This window comes from Corapipo altera, unplaced genomic scaffold (assembly GCF_003945725.1).
Source record: "Corapipo altera isolate COAL_440 unplaced genomic scaffold, ASM394572v1 56, whole genome shotgun sequence".
Taxonomy (NCBI): Eukaryota; Metazoa; Chordata; class Aves; order Passeriformes; family Pipridae; genus Corapipo; species Corapipo altera.
In genome coordinates, this window is record NW_020884896.1 from 5,989,130 (window position 1) to 6,008,596 (window position 19,467).

The following is a 19,467-nucleotide window of genomic DNA, read 5'->3' on the forward strand; positions in this document are numbered from 1 at the left end:
CTACCACATTTCCTTTGAGAATGACTCCAGGCTTTTTCCTGAGCCATAAGGTACCTTTTCCAAGGGAAGATTATGTGACAATGCAGGTATTGCTGATGATTTAGAAGGTGATATGCAGAAATGGTACTTTTGCATATTGCAGCATGTATTTTTTTCAAAGGGTGGAAGGAAATACAATTAACATTAGCTTGTGATTTGGCCCACACTATTAATATCCTGAAGTCTCTCCTCACCTAGCATGTACCGTGTCCTTTTCAAATGCAGTAGCATATATGAACATGGACAGGGACATGCAGCTTTGCATTCACTCAAAGTGTGGAGAAAAAGCTATCTCTAGTATTTTACCCCCCAGTGACAATCAAAGTGTTCGAGACCGGAGAACAAATCAGAACCCAGGGGGAAAAAAAAGAAAAAACAAAACAAACAAACAAACAAAAAAAAAAGAAAAAAAAAACTTCTTGATTTAGAAGTTGTTAACCTAATGGAACAGATTCACAAACTTTTCTGATTATTCCTGCTACAACATGCACAGGGTATAACTGCATGAATAGCATAGACTTACCTGGAAAAGCCATTTCAGAATTGGTATGGGACACAATATACAACTGTAAGAAGAACTTAAAAAACCACCAACAGCTAAATAAAGCTGCTGCTTTACACCAGAACTGTAAGAGAAAGATGGGAGTGAGGAAAGAGGATAAAAATCAATTAGTGGTTGAATCATTACTTTCACAAAAGCATAAGAACTTCCCCACCCCTCAGATCATCATCAATGGCAAAGAAAGATCTGAATATCCAAACCAGATGTTATTCACATGCTATTACCTATATAAAATGCTATAGTAATCAAACCTTGATTTGTAACAGCAATCAAATTTACAAATGTCATTTAGAACAACTATCTTTTTCTCCAGAATGCCATAACATGCACTTTGGGAACATTTATATCCTTAGAGAATAAAAGTTTCAAATAATCATTGATTTACACTACTGTACTGTGAATCACTATGCCTGACTGCACAGACAGGCTGTTATGCTCACTGAGGCCAGTGAATAAGACTTTTAACTGTCCAATGACCTCTACCAACACTTTCAGAAGAAAAGAGAAAAAACATTGTTTTTAAAATACTCTTAAATAAAGAGTCTGAAGGCAATTAAAATCAAACAGCCTAATCTTACTGGGCTAATTTGTGAGGTACAAAAAAAAGCTGTTAGAAGAACAGAAAGTATGTAATTGCTATCACTGAATTATTTTAGTTTTAGTCTTCCTTAGGGAGCTAGGTATGTAAAAAGCAGCTGAATTAATGATATCCAGTTTCCCACACACTCTTCTTTAGTTTCCTCTGTTCTCTGTATCTACTAAATCAGGTAACTCTGTTGAGAGATTTGTGTCCTAACTCCTACATACACCCTCTACCTGTCTGACTGGGAAGACATCCATGTGCCAACTGGGCAGCCAGTACGTGCCAGCTGTGCCAACTGGACAGAATGCATAAGCAATTAAATCATATTTGCCTTCTGCAAGGGATGATTAGTTTAATTCTCATTCCTCCAGTCACTGATTTACAAGATACTTTTGAAGCTTATATCCTTGTGATCTCCAAAACATATTAATAGAAAGGCCTGAAGCCAAAGGAGTGTATCACAAACATCACTTCCTCAAGAGATGAGAAGTCACCCTCCTCCTCTTCACACCCACAATTGCACATACACATGTATATAAAATCCTTTAAGAGTAAGAGAATTCTCTCAGTTCCACTGATACATGTTTGCAATCAAATACCAACTGAAATAACCAGAATTTTTCAGGATTTACACTTGTGGCATTAGGCAAGAATTTGTCCAGCTATTTATATTCTGACAGCCTAGTAAACATAGAACAGAAATGCCTATGAGTTGCATAGCACTTGTTTATATACACACAGACACACGGATTGCCTGTGAGTGACTGAGTCTAGCAGGTGTCAGAGATCATGAGTCTCTGCAATCCTCATTAGGTGAAGCCTCAAGTCCCAGGCCCTTCCAGGACGGAAGCACCAAAAGTCTTTCAGCAGACACAGTGTGACACTAGAAGGTCACAAACCAGTTCACCACAAAGGTCCTCTTTCTATCTGGGGATAGTTAAGCTTGTGTTCATTTAAACATTTCACTTCTGCGTTTATCTTCCACAAGCTGGTCAGGTTATCAACGATAGCCCAGTGCAGCAGAAATATGGAAGAGGCCAGAACAGCTCTTTGTTTCTTTACGTCTCACGTAAGAGGTTTTCTCAACAATTGCAGAGGAGGAAGGAAGGAAGCTTCAAGTTACAATTTACTGTTCTGTAAAGCTAACCGAGCAAGGAAAATTCCAGGGAAAGGAAGTTAGTCTTGCCCACTTAGTAAGACAGAGCACATTTACATGCAAAGATACTATTTTATCTTAAAACTGCTAACACCGAAGAAAATTGTATGAGTAAATACAACGAAGTAAAGAGGATATCCTTACTTAAGAAGCAGCTTTTCTACAGGATTTTGAGGGATGAGGTAAAAATTCCTCAAGTCAAGGTTATGTTGATTGAAGATTTGCCCAGAAGCTGATAAATCAAATATATCTTCTCCAGGGTGGTAGTCAGGTATGGCATTGACTACTACTGAAAATCTCTTCGTAAACGCCCTGTAAAATTGAAAACTGCTTTTGTTAATTCAAATACTGAGAAGCTATTTGCTGCTTGAGACAATTATTTGCAGATGTTGAACACATCAGTCTTACGTGAAAGCTGAATTGTTAAAAATACAGTAACACCCAGGGAAACCCACTCAACCCCAAAAGACATAAAAATGGTTCACGTTAAACGTATTAACAACAACTATTGCAAATAAAGAGAGGTTTGGAAAAAATAAGCTAGAAAAGCAAAGAACTAGATTTAATTGGTTTTGGAGTTGGAAGGACCTGTGTTCTTCCGAGAGATCTTCATCTCCACTGGCATTCTCCTCATTTTCCCCATCGGAAACAGCGTCGTCTCTTTCTATGTCTTCCTGTAACCGCTTTTCTAGTTCATCTACCCTGAAATAACAGTAGCAGCAGAGCACATTGTCACCATTTAGTATTTGCAACAGAAGAGAACAAAATCCAAGCTCTGAATGTGAACCCAGGAGTCAGTAGCCAGTTACACATGACAAAAGCACTTGAGATACTGCATCTGTGGAAAAACCAAGCATCTTGCTATTCCAAGGCACAAAGCGAATGTTTCCCAAAACCTAATGAATTTCCAACAGTGCAACCAATCACTAGTTTGTCAGAGATGAATACAGTCAACCAACTTCTGATAAATTCTTTTGTAATTGCACAAAATTTTCAATCTCGTGGCCGAATTTTTATTTTTTTTTTTAAATACCAAACAAATATTTTATTTGTTAAACAGTATTAGTTATAGGAGTATCCATTACTCCATAGTTAGTCAGCCCATAGTTACAAGGGTCAGATTCTTTAATCAAAACAGTTAATCACACATACATACCTATCACCACCACTTGCCATTAGCACATAAACCATATTTCTACCCAAAAGATCTCTTGCAAGAACACTCATTAGTTCTGTTCACTGACCTGTGTAGCCTACTCAGACACCAATAGTCTACACAACTTTGGGAACCAAAACTGAGCTACAAATACCTTTGAAGAAACTAGTACAGTCAGTCTACATAAATATTCCTATTTCATGCCTGACCAGCAGCTGCTAGCTGGCTCAGTGACCTACAACGAAGGCATCAGTAAATTTAGTCTGGTTCTTCAAGGGTAGGCAGATGCATCACAAATCACTCCTTATTGCTTGGAAGGAGCCTGTCATTCAGCTTTTAGAGTTAAGCCACACTTGTAGGTCCTGTCAGATGTATGTTGGTACCATCAGCGGGCAGAGCTTAGCTTGTTGCTAATCAAACTCCATCAGTTTTGGGGAGATGAGGTAAATCTAAGCTTCTACAACATCATCCCAAATTTTTCAAACCAGCTTTAAGAAACAAACCTCCTAGATTCTTCTTTTTCCTTCAAGAGGTTTTCTAAGCTGTTCACATATGACACCTTGGTCACAGGAGGAGCCTTAGAAAGCTGTAAATGAAATAGTAAGAAATTTAAAAAATACCACAAGCTATCAATCCATTCATAATATTGTATTAGACAATAAACACAATGAAAATAGAAACCTCTTCCAATTTCAATGATATTTTACATGCAGATAAAAACCCAAAGGAGACCCTGCAAAACAGGATGATTAACAGGTTACCTTTCTCAGTCCCCCGACAATTTTACATAATGGTCAACTCTCTCTCAGTGACTAATTTAGAAATGACTACTCTTCACAATAGATCTGAACAGCGGAGCAAAAATCTGCATCTCTGGGGCTGACCTCCAGCTAACCTTCACAAAGAGCATTAGCATCAGAAGCCTTTTACTCCACAGCTTTATTATTGTCAGCCACTGAGACCCTGGGGATCCCCATTCTTGTGCACAAGACAAGAAACTCCAAAAGTAATTCAGGACCTTTTCTTAGTTTCAGTGTCCCTGGAGGGCAAAGTACCAGTGTTTGTCAAACTACCTCTAAAACCATCAGACAGAACAAAACTTCCAATTAAAATCCTAATAAAAACTGAAATTAAGAAGTTAATAATTAGAATAATAAAAAAAACCCAAAACAACAACAAACAAACAAACAAACAAAAAACAAGCACAAACCAAACAACATGCAAAGTCTTAACTAATTTTGCTAGTGGCTTGTTTTTCAGTGGTCAGTCTTTTATTCAGCTTGTAGCAGACACAGATTTTAAATCTTTTATGGCCATGATTATGCTCTTTGGACAAGCACAGCCCCTCTGACACCACCTTGCTCTTCAGAGATACCTTTCAAATGTAAAAAGCAGCATGACTTAGTGTGGGAAATATTAAGGTAAGAAGTCTTCAGCTTTCCCCACACTTTATATCTGGTTAAAATGTCTAAAATGACTGTTGAACAACTGAGGAATCAAAACTTTATTCCAATGTGGACATATGCCCCTTCACACAACGCAAGAGAAGAATGTTAGTACATGCAAAAACCGTGGTCAGGAAAATGTTGGGACAATTTCTAACTGCTTTGTCTTACTTGGAAATCAGTTATGTAGGCCAGGCCAAATGTTGTGGTCACATACACATGCCACAAACATTTGATCTAGGCTGCATCTGTTTATCAGGTTTAACCATTAATTACGTAGACACGTTGGCTAAGGTTGTGGAATATGTATGTAACCACAGAAGTCTGATCTATAACACTCTTGCATAATGAATCAGAAGGACAGATAAAATAATTATGGCTCTTCAACATCTGCCCATGCAGATAGTAACTCAGTCAACAAATAAACCATTCCAGAGACTGAAAAACATGAGGAGAAGGAGAGAGGGAAGAGAATATTTTTACAGGTATTCTGCTGTTCGTTTTCCACTGCAGGAACTAGTGGTGGGCTGACCCCAGCCAGCAGCTAAGCACCACACAGCTTCTTCATTTCCCCATCCACTCGTGCTGGGCAGTGAATAAGAAGAACAAAGGCAAGGGAACACATCGGTCAAGATAACAACAGTTTAATAAGGAATAAGGGGGAAAAGAAAAAGTGATTCAAAGGCAGTCACTCAGTAGCTCTCACAAGCAGAAGGATGCCCAGCTAGGCTGAGTAATGGCTACATGCCAGACCAACTCCCCCTGTTTGGTTTTGATTACCGAGCATGACACTACCTGGCATGGAAAATATCCCTTTGGTCTTCTGGGTCTGCTTCCCAGGCCCTGTTCCCTTCCAACTTTTTGTCTACTCTACGGGGACAGTGTGGGAGGAAGAGAAAGCCTTGATGCTGTGCAAGTACTGCTCCACAATAGGTAGAAGACTGGTCTCTTACCAACACCAGTTTTGTCTGAAACACACAGCACCACACAGCTGTGGCAAAGAAAATTAACTCCAACTGAGCCAGACTCAGTACAAAATCCCTTTGTTTAAATGCAGCCATTTCCAACCTGTACCAGCTATCAGGAATGCCACAAACTAAGACCTACTGTAGGACCTTCCTTACTAAAACATTATTTTACAATAAAACTTCAAAATCACTACTTATTTGACAAGCTCTGATTGAACAAATGACCTAATTTTTAAAAACACATATCGATTCGTCACTGTAATATCCTGTACACAGGGATTGAAAAACACTTCATTTATCCCTTATGAGCAGAAGTCATTCAGCTTTTTGAAATCCTTTCTGAAACACTTCCAGTTTCCATGAAATACAACCTGAAAGAAAACGTCACACTTACTTGTACACAAATCTGACTGTGTCAAGGACATATGACTGGAGTCTAGCACACAGATCTCTCAATGTCTACATCTGGCTGCACAATCCTTCAGACATTCCAAGGACAAGCACAGTAACAAGCACATCCCTGCTCCAACTACATTGTAACTGTACAGTATAAGACCCTTAAGCCAAGCAACCAGTTTTACAGGCAAATAATTCTGAATTTTCATGCATTACGAGTAAAGGGGAAAACCATATAAAAAGGTAACAAAACAAAGTTGATTATCTGCTATCTCATTCCTCTTTGCTGTATCTTTAATGGGCATAATGAGAATCAGCAAGAGGTGGCCAAGAGTCGGTGTAGAATAGATGTTTGATTAAAATTCATGTAAAATAACTCCTATCAATCAGTCATAGACATTCTGACTGTTATTACCAAGGGGTTCTACTGACACCACTTAAGACAAAAACTTGACTACTTGATTCTACAACAATATGTCTCTGTTTGTTACAAAAATTGAGTAAATAGTCGTGGTTTGTGGATGGTAGTGGAATAGGTACTAGAAGACAACTGGACATAGATGTTGGAGCAAATTGTCATGTGCTTATAAAACTGAGCTGAATAGCAGAAATAAGTTCTCTAGAACAGCTGAACAAGTTGCTGTCTGTCTATATCAGCTGGAACAAGTGAGGTTGCAGATGACTGATTTTTGAGTACGAGATTTCATTCAACAGGGCCTCTGTGTTTTGGTTGATATTACTATAAAATTTCATTCTCTTAAACTTTGAAACACAAGGTAACAATTTAGCACTCACTGGGCCTTGCACTGTGCTAAAATCTATATTATTTTTCTTGCAAATAATACCCATAAAAGAATACTTAAAAGAACATGCTTTTCTGGGTTATAGACACTTACATGAAGCTTCAGTAATGGAGTCACAGTGTCCTGAGAAAAACTGTCACAAGATTCTTCTGGGGTCCCTATCTGTGGCTTGAGACTTGAGTAGAGAACTTTTTGCAGTGGCATGAACGCTTCTTCTTCATCATCATCCTCATAATCTAGAACAGATTCCAAAATCTCATCTTCACTATCAAAGCCGCTTTGTGATTTTCCATTCAGCTTGGACTTGTCTGTAGAGGTGTTTTCAACTTTTAACTCTCCTGAGGATTGTGAAAAGGTATGGCTGATGTCCTTGCAACATTGTCTCAAAGGCAATGAAAGGGGAACATTGATACCAGTCTCCTCTGAGGGTGCAAGTTCCCCAGATACTTCCATTGTATAAGAATCAGAAGCACTTCCTGAAGTCCTGTGTTTTGTTTTTGAAAAACTGTTGTTGTATTGAATACTGTTTATGTGTGCTTTATTGTGTTCATGTCTTTCTGGTTTTTTCCCATCCTGCTCTTTCTTAGAAGCATCCAGTACCTGAGATAAGCCAGCAATCTTGAGAGGAGATTTCACACTCTTTGTTTGTGTTAAGCAGTGGAGAGAAGGCAACACAGTACTTTTTTCCTGAGAAAAAGGAAGGGACTTTTCCAAGAGAAAACATGAGTTAGCCAGCTGCAATTGATTCTCTTTGGTATCCACAACAGAAATATGGTTATTTTTATCAGGACTGTGTGCAGAATATGAAGATGGCAAACCTACAGTAGAGCAATTATTTTTCTCCTTTTCCTCGCTCAAGTTAAGGTGTTCCTTTGAAAGAGTAGAATCATGTCTAGACAGGGCACCAACATCCCTCAGTTGCATAACATCACCATGAGTAGACTTTAAAAGGATATGTTTTACAAAGTCAGTCCTCCTATTCTTGCATTTTGAAGATGATCTACTAAAAGTAGAGTCATTCAAACTCGATATGTCAGATTGATCCAAACTGTCTTCATCCACACTCATGGCAGTTTGTTTTCTTTTCCCAGGAGAGTCTCTTTGTTTGGATGTCCCAGAAGACACCTTAGCTGGAAGGCAGTGTGAAGGAACAGCTGGGCTTTTGGGCAAACCAGAGGTCATCTCAGATGATGTTCTAAATGCATGTGGAGAAGATGCCTCATGTTTTTTTAAAACCTGCTTTAGCTTTGGTTGAGATGGGTCATCTATGAAGTGTTTGAGAAAAAAGTAAAACACAGTTGTCATGTTTAAAGAAAAAAAAAATAAAAAAAAAAATCAAATGCATAACAGCTTACTCTTTAAAGAAAAAAACTTCTGTTTTTAAGTCAACTAGGACTGAAATTTTTATCAGAAACTACAAAACTTCCATTCTGATTGAATACAATGGACCACAATTAAGACTTAGCTGATACTGTAATGCTATTACTATAACTAATTTGGAAATTAATTTAAATCCGTTTATTATAAAGCAGCTCAGTAGCCACCATAGAAACACTGGAATCAATCAGTCTTTGGAAGGAGACAATAGCCCAGTTAAAATATGGGACTGGAATAAAGTTCCATATTATAGATATAAATAACAAGCAGCATGAAAAGTATTCTGGAAATACTTCAATAATTTTAACCGTGGGCATAAAAAAAAAAAGCATTCAGAATACAAAGAAATCTGGTTTTAGACTATGGTTCTGTGGAATCAGAGCCCACCTTCCTCATCATGCTTTCCTGCTTCCTGTCTCAAGCTGGCACCAGCACCTGGACACATCACAGAGAGCTACTTCATGAAGCTGATGTGGCTGAGAACTTCCCAACTCAATTTTGGCACTGCTGGCCAAGTGCTTCTGCAAGTGGAAAGTGATGCAGAGCAGCAAAGAGTCTGGTGGGTTTCCACAGCTATAGACTCTTCTTTTTTTTTTTTTTTTTTTTTTTTTTTAAATTTTATCCTACTGACCTACCTCAAGCTTCTACTCATGTGAGCTTTTTAGATTCAGATCTATCTCCTGAACAAAATGATGTGGTTAAAAGGGACAAAAAGCAACAAGAATACCAGCTAAAGTTTAGTGATTTGTTCAACAAGAACGTTCTTTTTGGATTAAGCTGAAAGGCAAAATTTATTAACCACCACAGTAAATGTGGATTATCCAAAATGCAAGAGAAACCATAAAAATAATCCGAGATTAAGGTTTTAAGACAATGAAATATCAAGACTTCTAATTAAGTTACAAATTATCTGTTTTACACTAAAATCACAAATTACTTTTAAATTACTTCAAACTTGCCATATTAGAAATAACACTGACCATACAGCAGTAATTATTTTTTTTTGTGAGATAAAACAGAAAACATAACTTCAAGAAAAAAAAACCATTAAAAAGAGACACTAAGTGATGAATCTGACTGTTTAATTAATTCCATATTAACAGCACTGCTCATACCTGAGGCAGTCTCCCTGGAGCTAAAACATGGTATTTTTCCTAAAGGACACCCATTTCCCTAAAAATAAAGACAGAGGAAGGAAAAAAAGTTAATTGCATGCTTTTTAAAACTAGGATGCTGACATCTTGAGCCAAGTGTTGAATCCAGCACAGACATAGTTCCACACATCCCCAGAAATACATTAATAGACCTCATTTCAAGACAAATTTGAAACAAAGCTGCAAAAATCTCAAATAAAGAACTCAGCCCAAATTGTATGTATTTTCTTCAGATTAAAAGAGTGAACATAACTCAACCTGTAATGAAATACTACATTCTTAATAGGACCATTCCCATCTCTTTCTAAATACTGTGGCTTAAATGCATAAATCTGAACTGCTATTAACTGCAACTTCTGAATAGCAGAAACTTGCCAGTCTGTTCCCTAAGCTACACTGTAAGAAAACACAAGGTTATAAGGCATTTAAGATAAAGGTGTTTTTTTCTACAAAATAAAATTTCAAGTTACAATTTCTGTTGCATTTCCATGTTTACATCTAGCCCAGAATAGCTTCCCTGCTTTTAAACTAGGATTTTTCCTTTATTGTAAAATGACTAAGAACTGGTTTACCTAAGCACAACCTAAAACTTAAAAACAGCATAGCAAAAGAACGTGAACTTTTGTTACACCTGAAAAAGGCAGCACCAAGAATCTGCTCCTACACTGCAAACTTAAAAAAAACCCAAAATTAAAAAAAAATTTAAAACTTCACATGCACAATGGGTCAGTGATTTCAACCTTTAATGACCCTTTTAAACACACCTGATGCAATACACTTGTTCCTGAGAATGGTTTTACAGGATGTGGCTTAGAGTGTTTCAGTTCCTGTTTCTTCTGTTCCCTTTCTCTGTGGGGAGCTTCCAATGACAACCTAAACGCAGAATCAGTAGGAGAGCAGGGCAGTTTCAAGGGGAAACCTGGGCTTTGGCACAGAGATGTGGTGCTCACAGTGCCAGTATTTCTAGCACAGGCTTTTCGAGCATCAGCTTCTGGTGGTGAAACACATTTGTTAGACTCTGAGCTAGTGTCTGCTAGGTCCACACAGTCATTTTTCTCTTCCCAACTATTTCCATAAGACAATGGTGCTCTTCCTACACCCAGAAAACTCTCATTTCTCTCCTGTTCTGGCTTGACAGTCTTATCCTCTTTGGTCAAGAAACTGCTCAGAGACCCTGTGGTAACAAAGAGTTTCTTAATCTCAGCTTTTGGGTACAATGAACCTGATGCCTTCCATACTCTGCCATTCTCTAAAATATTTACACTGTCCTTTTCCTCAATTCTTTTTCGAAAGGCATCTACCACAGGACTTGTTTGGTGTTTGGTCTGGCATCTTTTTCTTCTGACCTTCTTTGGAGAAGATATTTTCCTTTCAAAACCTTCAGCACGTAGAACTGACAGTCCCATTCCTGCATCTTTTACATTTCCTCTGTCTGGTGAACACAGCACTATTCTGTCTTTACGGCCAAGGTCTAAGAGAGAAACGAAAAGACAAATTATTCACAAATACAATATTGGAAGAGGAAAAAAACAAACAAAACAACAAACCTTCTTGTACTATATTACTTGATATTTTATCTCTCTCTCACACATAATCCAAATTAAATTTACTTAATCATTCAGTTTTGGTATTGCCATGTGACTTCTTTCATACCAAAGAATCACATGATCTACAACATAGCTTCAATTGTTATAAACAATCTAGCTTAAGCAAGACAATAACTTGAAATAATAATTACATCACTATTTAAAGTAATCAATTTTAACAGGAAATTGACATTTTCAGTTACATTATTTGGAAAAAAATTAAATGTGCACATTTTGACCTGTTTGGTAGGCTATACTCATTATGTTCCTGCACCAATCTGGAATGAGATTGGACTATAATTCTGCATACTTATATAATTAAAATTCATATAAATTTATTCCATATAAAACCTACATATTTACCTTGACTTAAAACTGGTTTGAAGAACTCTGTAATGGTCTGGTTTCTGAAGAGAAAAGAAAATATAATTTTATTTTTTTAAAAGAACAATATCTAAATGCCCATACAGTAAATACTAACAAATTTAAAATACTGTAATTTATTTCTACAGATTTTTTAATGCCAATAGCTCTTAGTGCTGATAAATCAGAAAAAGCATCATCATCTCCTTCACCTTCTAGCCTTCGCTCTGCTTGGCTAATGAAGTCAACCTGTCAGCTTCCTCACTCAAACTGTTTTCTTTATCATCCTAACAAGTCTTAAGCACTCTTCCAGGTTAAACTAAGTTTTCCTGAATAGGACCAACCTCACCTGCATCCAGTATTCTAGGCAAGAGCTCCCCAGCACCTTATGTGATGGCATTTAACAACCTCCCCATCTCTGCTATCACTTTGAGCTGATAACTACTACTAGTTTTTGTTTGGGTTTTTTTAAGGTTTACAGTGGTATAAAGCCGGGCTCATCATTCCCCTCAGTGACCAAACCCTCATCAATGCATTATTGGTTTCAGTCAGGTCTAACCACAAAGTTCTACCTGCAAGTTGTAAAGCTCAAATAATCCTGTAACCTTCTTCTTGTGCCACAAAGTCCTACCTGCAAGCTGTAAAGCTCACATAATCATGTAACCTTCTTCTTGTGGTCTAAAAGCCTTTGTGCACCACTGCTTGTTGCTTTTCTCATACATCTGGTGCCAGGCTGGGATGCAAATTCCTATATGCACTATTACCTGCCTGCTCAGCAGGAATTTGTACCAGCACTGTCCCTTAACAACGCACACATGTCAGTGGTCTCCCTCACAGCACCCAGCACCAGCATTTTCTGGCTTCCAACAGAAACAGCACTCTACAACCACTTATAAGACAATTAATAGCTTTAATTCAGAGGTGTGTTCTCTGGCACGAACAAGTGGAACATGCAAACTCCAAGGTGTTTCTCCACTAGAGAATATTGTTTCTAAAAATGGGCAGATTGTCTGAGCAATGTGCAACTTGAACACTAAAATACATCAGGATCTATGAACTTGCTATCTTCATCTTCTCCCACACAGTTTACTAATGACTTCAAGGTTATACTTATGCCTGTCTTGGAAGTGTCTCTTCAAACAAAATATTGGTGTGAGAAAGCAAGAACAGAGATTGGTTTAAGAGCTTCTTCCCTATTTAGTTACCTTTTTGTACCTTCCGACAGTGCAACAGTGACAACCAAGGAAACACTTACTTATTCCAGATTCTAAACTAACATATTCGAGCATCCATACATGCCTGTGTTCCCACAGAGTCAGTAACCATTTTTGAAGTTTAGGCCAGAAGAACCCACTGCTCGCTCATACAAACTGAATTTGGATTTAATTTTTAATCTTTCTTTAAGCTTGTAACTTTCACTTTTGCATTTTCTCACATGGCTTTTGCATTTTTAGCACCTATAGAAATACAAAAAGCTGTTTATAATGCACTGATACTTCTTAGATCAGGCTACTGGCAAGCAGTGATATTTAAAAATACTATAATTCAATGAAAAGCCACCTGTAATCAGAATGTGTGAGTGCATAAAACTGGGGTTTTTTTGGCTTACCAAAGAGACCAGAAAAACTACTTGTCAAAGACTAGCTGCCTCCAATCTGTCTCAGCTCAATTTGACATAGGCCAAAATATGCATGTTCTTCCCACATGCTACAACAGTGTTAAGGAAATTTTTGACACCAGGCTCTCAACTCCATTAGATAGGTTTACTGGGACAAATCAGTCATCTGGTAGCCTGAGCTGGTGCCTCAAAAGATGGGCCACAAAAAAAGGAAATCCCTGGGCAACTACACCCTTACAATCTAAACTCCCCACCCCTCACGGAAGTCCAGACCAATAGTGATTTTAGGGTCTGGGGTCTTCTCACTCTTCTTTGGTTCACTGTTTCATTATCCAGTGCTTGCTGTGTGATCATCTTCACATCCTCTTCAGTCTTTTTTGGACAATTCTGTGGTCCATGTTGTAATACAGTTGTTACTGTTCACATATGACAATTTATGGGCTGTCCACTCCAGTTATTAATTTTTAAGTAATATTTAAGCTGCTAACTTCGTCTATTCTAACTCTCAGTAACATTCAGGGTGTTAGCACCAGGTTTTGCTATAATACATCTTTCACTCACACAACAGAGCCATGTAGTTCAAGTAGAGCTCAACTTGTGACCTAACTCTTGCTGCTTATGTCACTCAGCGCTCAGCTACTTTCAAATAATACAAAATTTTCAGCACACAGGATCTCCACATCTCAGTTCAGCAGAAGAATCAAAAGGCTCAAATGCAGGTTTATTCTCTTCTGCTGACTGATTTCTCTTTCTGCCCTAGACCACCTTGACCTCACCTGCTCACAACACAGCTGTCTCCACCTCACATTCCTCAGACACACCCAATGCTTGCAGGGACTGCTCTCAAGCTGCAAAATCATCCAGTGCCCACAGCTTTCCACACTGCATGTCCTTCCAAATCCTTTCTATTTTCCTAACTAAGCAACTGAACTTTCTGCCCAGTTAAAGCCCCATCCACATACGAAGCACCACTGGCAGGGCAAATCTCATCTTCAGTTACCTTTCAGATTCTTGTTTTCACCTAATCTTGGAAGACAAACCATGAAAGACTGTACAGTTAAAGATTAATTCCTCAAACCATCGACCATTGGCAAAAAAAATAAATATATATGTTTGTGTGTATATATATGTATACATATATATAAACACCGGTCATTCAGTGTCCTTTCACTCTAATCCACCCCAAGGGATCTTGTGTTACTCTTGCCTTCAGAGGTGGGTCATAAAGAAGCCAAAACCAAGGCCTTCCACCACCTTTGTCCTTGTTTCCACAGCCACTGATTCCGAATGACTGTTTATGTCCTTCACACAGCTGTCTTTTGTTCTAAATGCAAGACCTCTGTAGCAAAACTCTTGTTTACTCCATAATTATACAAACCCTTGTACAACATAACTGAGGGAATGGAAGCACTTCCCTTTTCTTTGGGATAAGTTTTATTTGAATGAAGAGATGGAGAGTGATTTGCCTTAGACTACTGGTTTGAAAGTACTTATCCACCAATACTTTCTCCTTTGCATTTGTAACTCTGCTTTTTAGAAGTACAAGGGATAGGAACTGTCCATCCAGGACTCTGTATTGTATCTCAGTCAAGGAAGTGTACTAGAAACTTCAGACAAAACAAAGGGTGAAAAGAGAAAAAAGAAAGCACGTAATGCAGTACAGGGAAGAACATGAGAAAGAATTGGGCTTTCCAACTGCTTTTCACATACATGTGAAAGTACAAAGAGAACGTGATTTTTTTTTTTATGTGAATGGGGCCCTGACTCTTCACAAACCATTTACAGGTTGTTTTAGTAAGAAGTTACTGGGTTTCACTCTTTACTACCTAATATGAAAATCACAGTTGTTTAATGTATATTTATCAACAACTACACAGCTCTGGTTAACACTTTATGGCAAAATATATAAATTCAGCAAAACCTTTTATCCCTCCTCCAGAATTACTCCCTCATTTTTGTGAAATCTCTCATCTTGACTGAGACACCAAGGAGACCACTAACAACCCCCCAGAAAATGCAAAAGCCATAAATACATGATCTTGCCTGACAAAGAAAAAAGCTACACTGCTAGGAGAGGAACCTAACAGACCTTTCGGCCTTTCAAAACTAAGGACACAACCTGCATGAAAGAGGGAAAGGAGGAAATTCACTTGTCTAAAAAGACAAATCCCTGAGCATTTGGTAGAAGTAACCAGCTTTTGCAGCCCCATAGTGCTAATCTCTGACTGGATAAAAACTGTCCTTTTAAAATGAAACACTAGCAATAGCTCAGAGAAAGCAAATCCAGGTAACACAGGGATAAACTACAAAAAGTTATATCTTTGATGTAACTTTGATGTAGGGTCTTGAAAAGCACTGCAAAAATAGAAAAAAAAAAACAAACACAACAAAACTATTCAGAATAGAAAGTCACACAGAAAACCTCACAGTGTTTTAGATACCTGCAGCAAACCCGAAACTACATAGTTTCACTTTCTCAGGCAAGAAACAAGATGCAAAACGAACGGAACTTTTGCCTTCTCCCTTTCCTTTAGACGTAGGTGCTATCAAAAAAAGGAGGATCAGAACAAAATAAGGCGCTGCTAACGGCATAAGAAAATTTTTGTCTCATTCTGCAGGAAACAAAGGTTATTTAACTCGGTGGCCTCTAAAAAAACCTCACCAACTCTTTTATCTGAATTTGGATTTCTAGTTAGCAGACAGGTTCTAAAAACTGGCACTGACTGCCACTGCTTCCACCGCAGACCGTGTCCCGCAGCACCGTTAGCGGCACAGGTCCCGGCCGGAGCGGGTTTGGGAGCTGAACCTGAGGCACCCCAAGTTCTCCGTTAGAGCCGAACCGCCGGAGCCGCTCAGCTCCACAGACGGGCTCGCCAGCACCGGGGCGTGAGACGGGAGGGCACACGGGCACACGTGGGGCGACTCCAGCATCCTGAAGGATGTGTGCTGGAGACGCCAGCCAGAACTCGGCTGGACACCGCCAGACCCCTTTCCCTTCGGCCAACGAACCACCGGCACCACGTGCAAGTACCGACGAGGCGGCACCGGCCCCTCCGCGGCTGGAGCACCGCGGGGCTCTCACACCCCGCCCGCCGAGCGCCGGGGGGGCTCCCGGGGATGTTCCCGGGGCGGCCCCGGTAACCCCCGCCGGGACGCCCCCTGCCACCCGTCCCGGGCGCGCCGGAAGCCGCGGCGCCGACAGGGGCGGCGACAGCGGCGGCGACGACGACCCTCCCCTGCGGTACCTGCTGTCCTGGGCCACCTCCCTGCCCGCGGCCGCCAGCGTAACATGGCGTCGGGACATGGCGACAGGCGGGCCCGGCGACGGCAGCCCCTCGCCGAGCGGGCGGGTCATGGCGCGGGCGGCCCGGCGGGCCCCACACGGGCGAGGGGAGCGGCGGGTGCGGCCGCCCCCAGCACCATCGCAGAGCCGCGGGCCGAAAAGCCCCTCCGAGCGGGGGTTACGGGACGGGCTGTGCCCGCTGTTCCTTCAGTGGGAAGGCTCGGCCGCTGATTGGCGGAGCGGCTGGGGGAGCCGCGCCTCCCATTGGCTACTCGCCGCCGAGGGCGGGAGAGGGAGCCGGAGCGCGGCTGTGATTGGCTACCGGGAAGGCGGAAGGCGGGCTGAGAGGAAGACGGGTGGTTTGGCGCTTTGGTCTGGTGCCACTCACCCCGCCGCCGCTCTCTGATTGGTGCGCTCGGGGCGGCCCCTCCCTCCCCCGCGAGGCTTCGCGCCCGCTGCGCGCCCGTCGCGCGCCGGCCCTTCACGGTTCCCCGGCGCGAACTGGGGAATTTTGGGGACACTTTTGGGGGCACTTTGGTGGGGTACACCCACGACCAGAACCGTCCCACGAAGAAAAGCGGACATGGACCGCCAGCGAGCTGCAGGTGGTGGGGCTTGCGCTGCATCCGTGAGAAGATCCAGGCTGCACACCCATCTCCAGAGCCGCGGGACAATGTTTGGGAGGCTAAAAAGTTGGGATGGGAGTAACTTTTTCAAAATCGCCACCAAACCGTGTGCCTTCCCATCCTAAGCGTACTGTGCAAGCTTCACTCCGTGCCCGGACCTTCCCCTGAAAACGCACCCTCGGTGCGACCCCCTGTGTCCTGCACCACCACACGGCAAACATTTTGGACGAAAATTCAGTCCAGGAAACCTGAAGAACCAGGTTTGGAGGCTTAGAGAATGCCAGTACTGCTATCTGTAATTCACATAACTAGTCTATAAAAATTAGCAATGTCAAAATGTTTCTACACTACCTGCTGTAGCAGTTCCAAGCAGATGCTGCACGGGTACAAGGAAGTTCCTGCCCGTTGTCTGCAGAAAGAAGAGATCACAGGATCGTAGATCTGTTTAGGTTGGAAAAGACATTTAAGATGCCCTGAAGGCTATGTGGGACAGTTTGTGCTGAAATCTGTTTTGTCTGTGGTTTTGTTTAGCACTTTGCCTAAGAGTAGAGATGACCAAGTCCACTGTTTTTCTAATATTTTTCTTGGGTCCAGAAACACATGGAGACAACTGACTCAAATTAAAAGGAGTGACCCATCCCATGTCTCTTTCCCCACCCTTCCCAAGGTAGTCTGGCCTAGGGAAAGGCTGCAAAGGAGAAGTAGCGGAACTGAAAGCACAGGATAAAATACAAAACTGCATTTTGAGCACCTGAATGTCTGAGTCTGCTCTGTACTATGCACTCCACTCCCTTTCATCATGCCCATCCCTCAGTCTCTGTTTTTCAAAAGCTTTCATCGTCTGATCTCTTAAACCCATCCTCAAAAGTGTAAAACACTGGCTGCCATCACAACATACACTTTGCTTCTTACTTTCTTGAACCCATCTTACACATGTCCTGCCTTCAGCTGCATGCTCTTTGCCCCAGGGACCGTCTATGAGTATTATGTTTGTAAAGAATCTTCCAGGAGTGGATCCCACTGTTTGACAACACACTTCCCGACCCACTACGCACAACAAATAAATCCATGTTTATGCTTGGTCTAACTTCCTTGAGCAACAAATTAAGAACAGTTTGACTTGCTTTCTTGAAAAGACAGTAGTGTGCATTTGAATTACTATTAATAAAGTGGTAAACTTTCATGCCCAGTGTTAGCCATGAATTCCAAAAATATTTTTATGCCATGTTGAAAGAGCAGTTGAAATTGAAGTCCTATAAACCTTTGCTTTACCTGTCAGTTTAATACTTTAACCCTGGAAAATTGCAATAGACCTAGAGGCATTTCTACGGTTAAGTGACCTGGAGTCGTAAAGATTTGCAAAAGACAACAAAAGAGTTGAATACAGAGCAGCTTCAACAGAAAGTCCAATTCCATCATTGGTGATGACAAGGTGAAGCTGTTTATCATAAGAAGTAAGGATACAAACCTCAATGATTACACAAATAATGACCTGGCTTATAATAACCTGCCTATGGCAAGTGTCTGAATTACAGTTACTGCAGAAAGTGGGGTATTGTGGCATTGAGAACAGTGGGGGAAGTTAAAAAAAAAGGTGAAAGAGCTGTAATGGTATCAGCTTGTTTCAGTTTTGGGTGGTTTTTTTCCCTCAAGCAGGAGAGTTGTGTACACACATGCACTGTTTAAACTTATACATGCCCTACAGCAGGCCTTAATTTCAAATAAATAGGCTACAGCACTCATCGGGCACACAAGTATAGCTATCAGTAAGTAATCGTAATACTTAAACTTATTTTAATTAGAATAACACTAATCACTATAGATGCCAATTCTTCCCAAGAGAGCAGGAATCTTACTTTGCCTGACGATTTGAGAGCATTTCAGTGCTTACAATTCATTTCCTTGAAATTAAGCAAAAGTTAGAAAATACTTCATGCTCCACTTCAAAAGAGTTGAAAAATCATTTGCCTCCTGCCAGTCCCGTGCTATTGATTTTCATTTCTATTAGTCCTTCTCGTCATGCAGTCTGAACACCCACAAATAACCAGAAACTCGGACAAAGTATAGATCTGTGAGACTTTATAAGGATTTACAAGTAGTTCCAGAAGTGTACTTGAGGTATTATGAGAGTCATTCTTTCCTGTTTATTTCATCTGTTCCTTAATTGCCTTCCAGAATGACTCACGATTTTATTTTCAAGCAAAAGCAGGAAGTATCGCAGAGTGCAGAAGTTTTAAGCAGTATCCACAGGGAAATGCATTGCCCACAGTGCAGCTACATCATAATGAACTACTCTGATTTGGCCACATCCATTAACACCTGAAATTTGTCAGTCACAACCATGTGATCTTT

General features: G+C 40.5%; 1 protein-coding gene across 3 annotated transcripts in view; it reads right to left on the bottom strand.

Moving 5' to 3' along the window:
• SLF2 (SMC5-SMC6 complex localization factor 2) overlaps positions 1–16,926 on the bottom strand; it is a 30,834-nt gene extending 13,908 nt beyond the window's left edge. The window contains exons 1-9 of one of the 3 annotated variants that reach the window (XM_027648053.1): positions 16,878–16,926; positions 11,589–11,632; positions 10,404–11,110; positions 9,601–9,658; positions 7,202–8,373; positions 4,000–4,082; positions 2,929–3,042; positions 2,485–2,652; positions 563–665 (exon numbers count right to left, since the gene is read on the bottom strand). In XM_027648053.1, coding sequence (XP_027503854.1) covers positions 563–665; positions 2,485–2,652; positions 2,929–3,042; positions 4,000–4,082; positions 7,202–8,373; positions 9,601–9,658; positions 10,404–11,045 — 2,340 coding nt within the window. In that variant the 5' untranslated portion in view covers positions 11,046–11,110; positions 11,589–11,632; positions 16,878–16,926. Of the gene's footprint in view, positions 1–562; positions 666–2,484; positions 2,653–2,928; positions 3,043–3,999; positions 4,083–7,201; positions 8,374–9,600; positions 9,659–10,403; positions 11,111–11,588; positions 11,633–16,451; positions 16,624–16,877 lie in introns of those variants that run through there. The other 2 variants (XM_027648052.1, XM_027648054.1) reach the window with 2 other exon arrangements.
• Between the last annotated feature and the right edge of the window lie 2,541 nt (positions 16,927–19,467).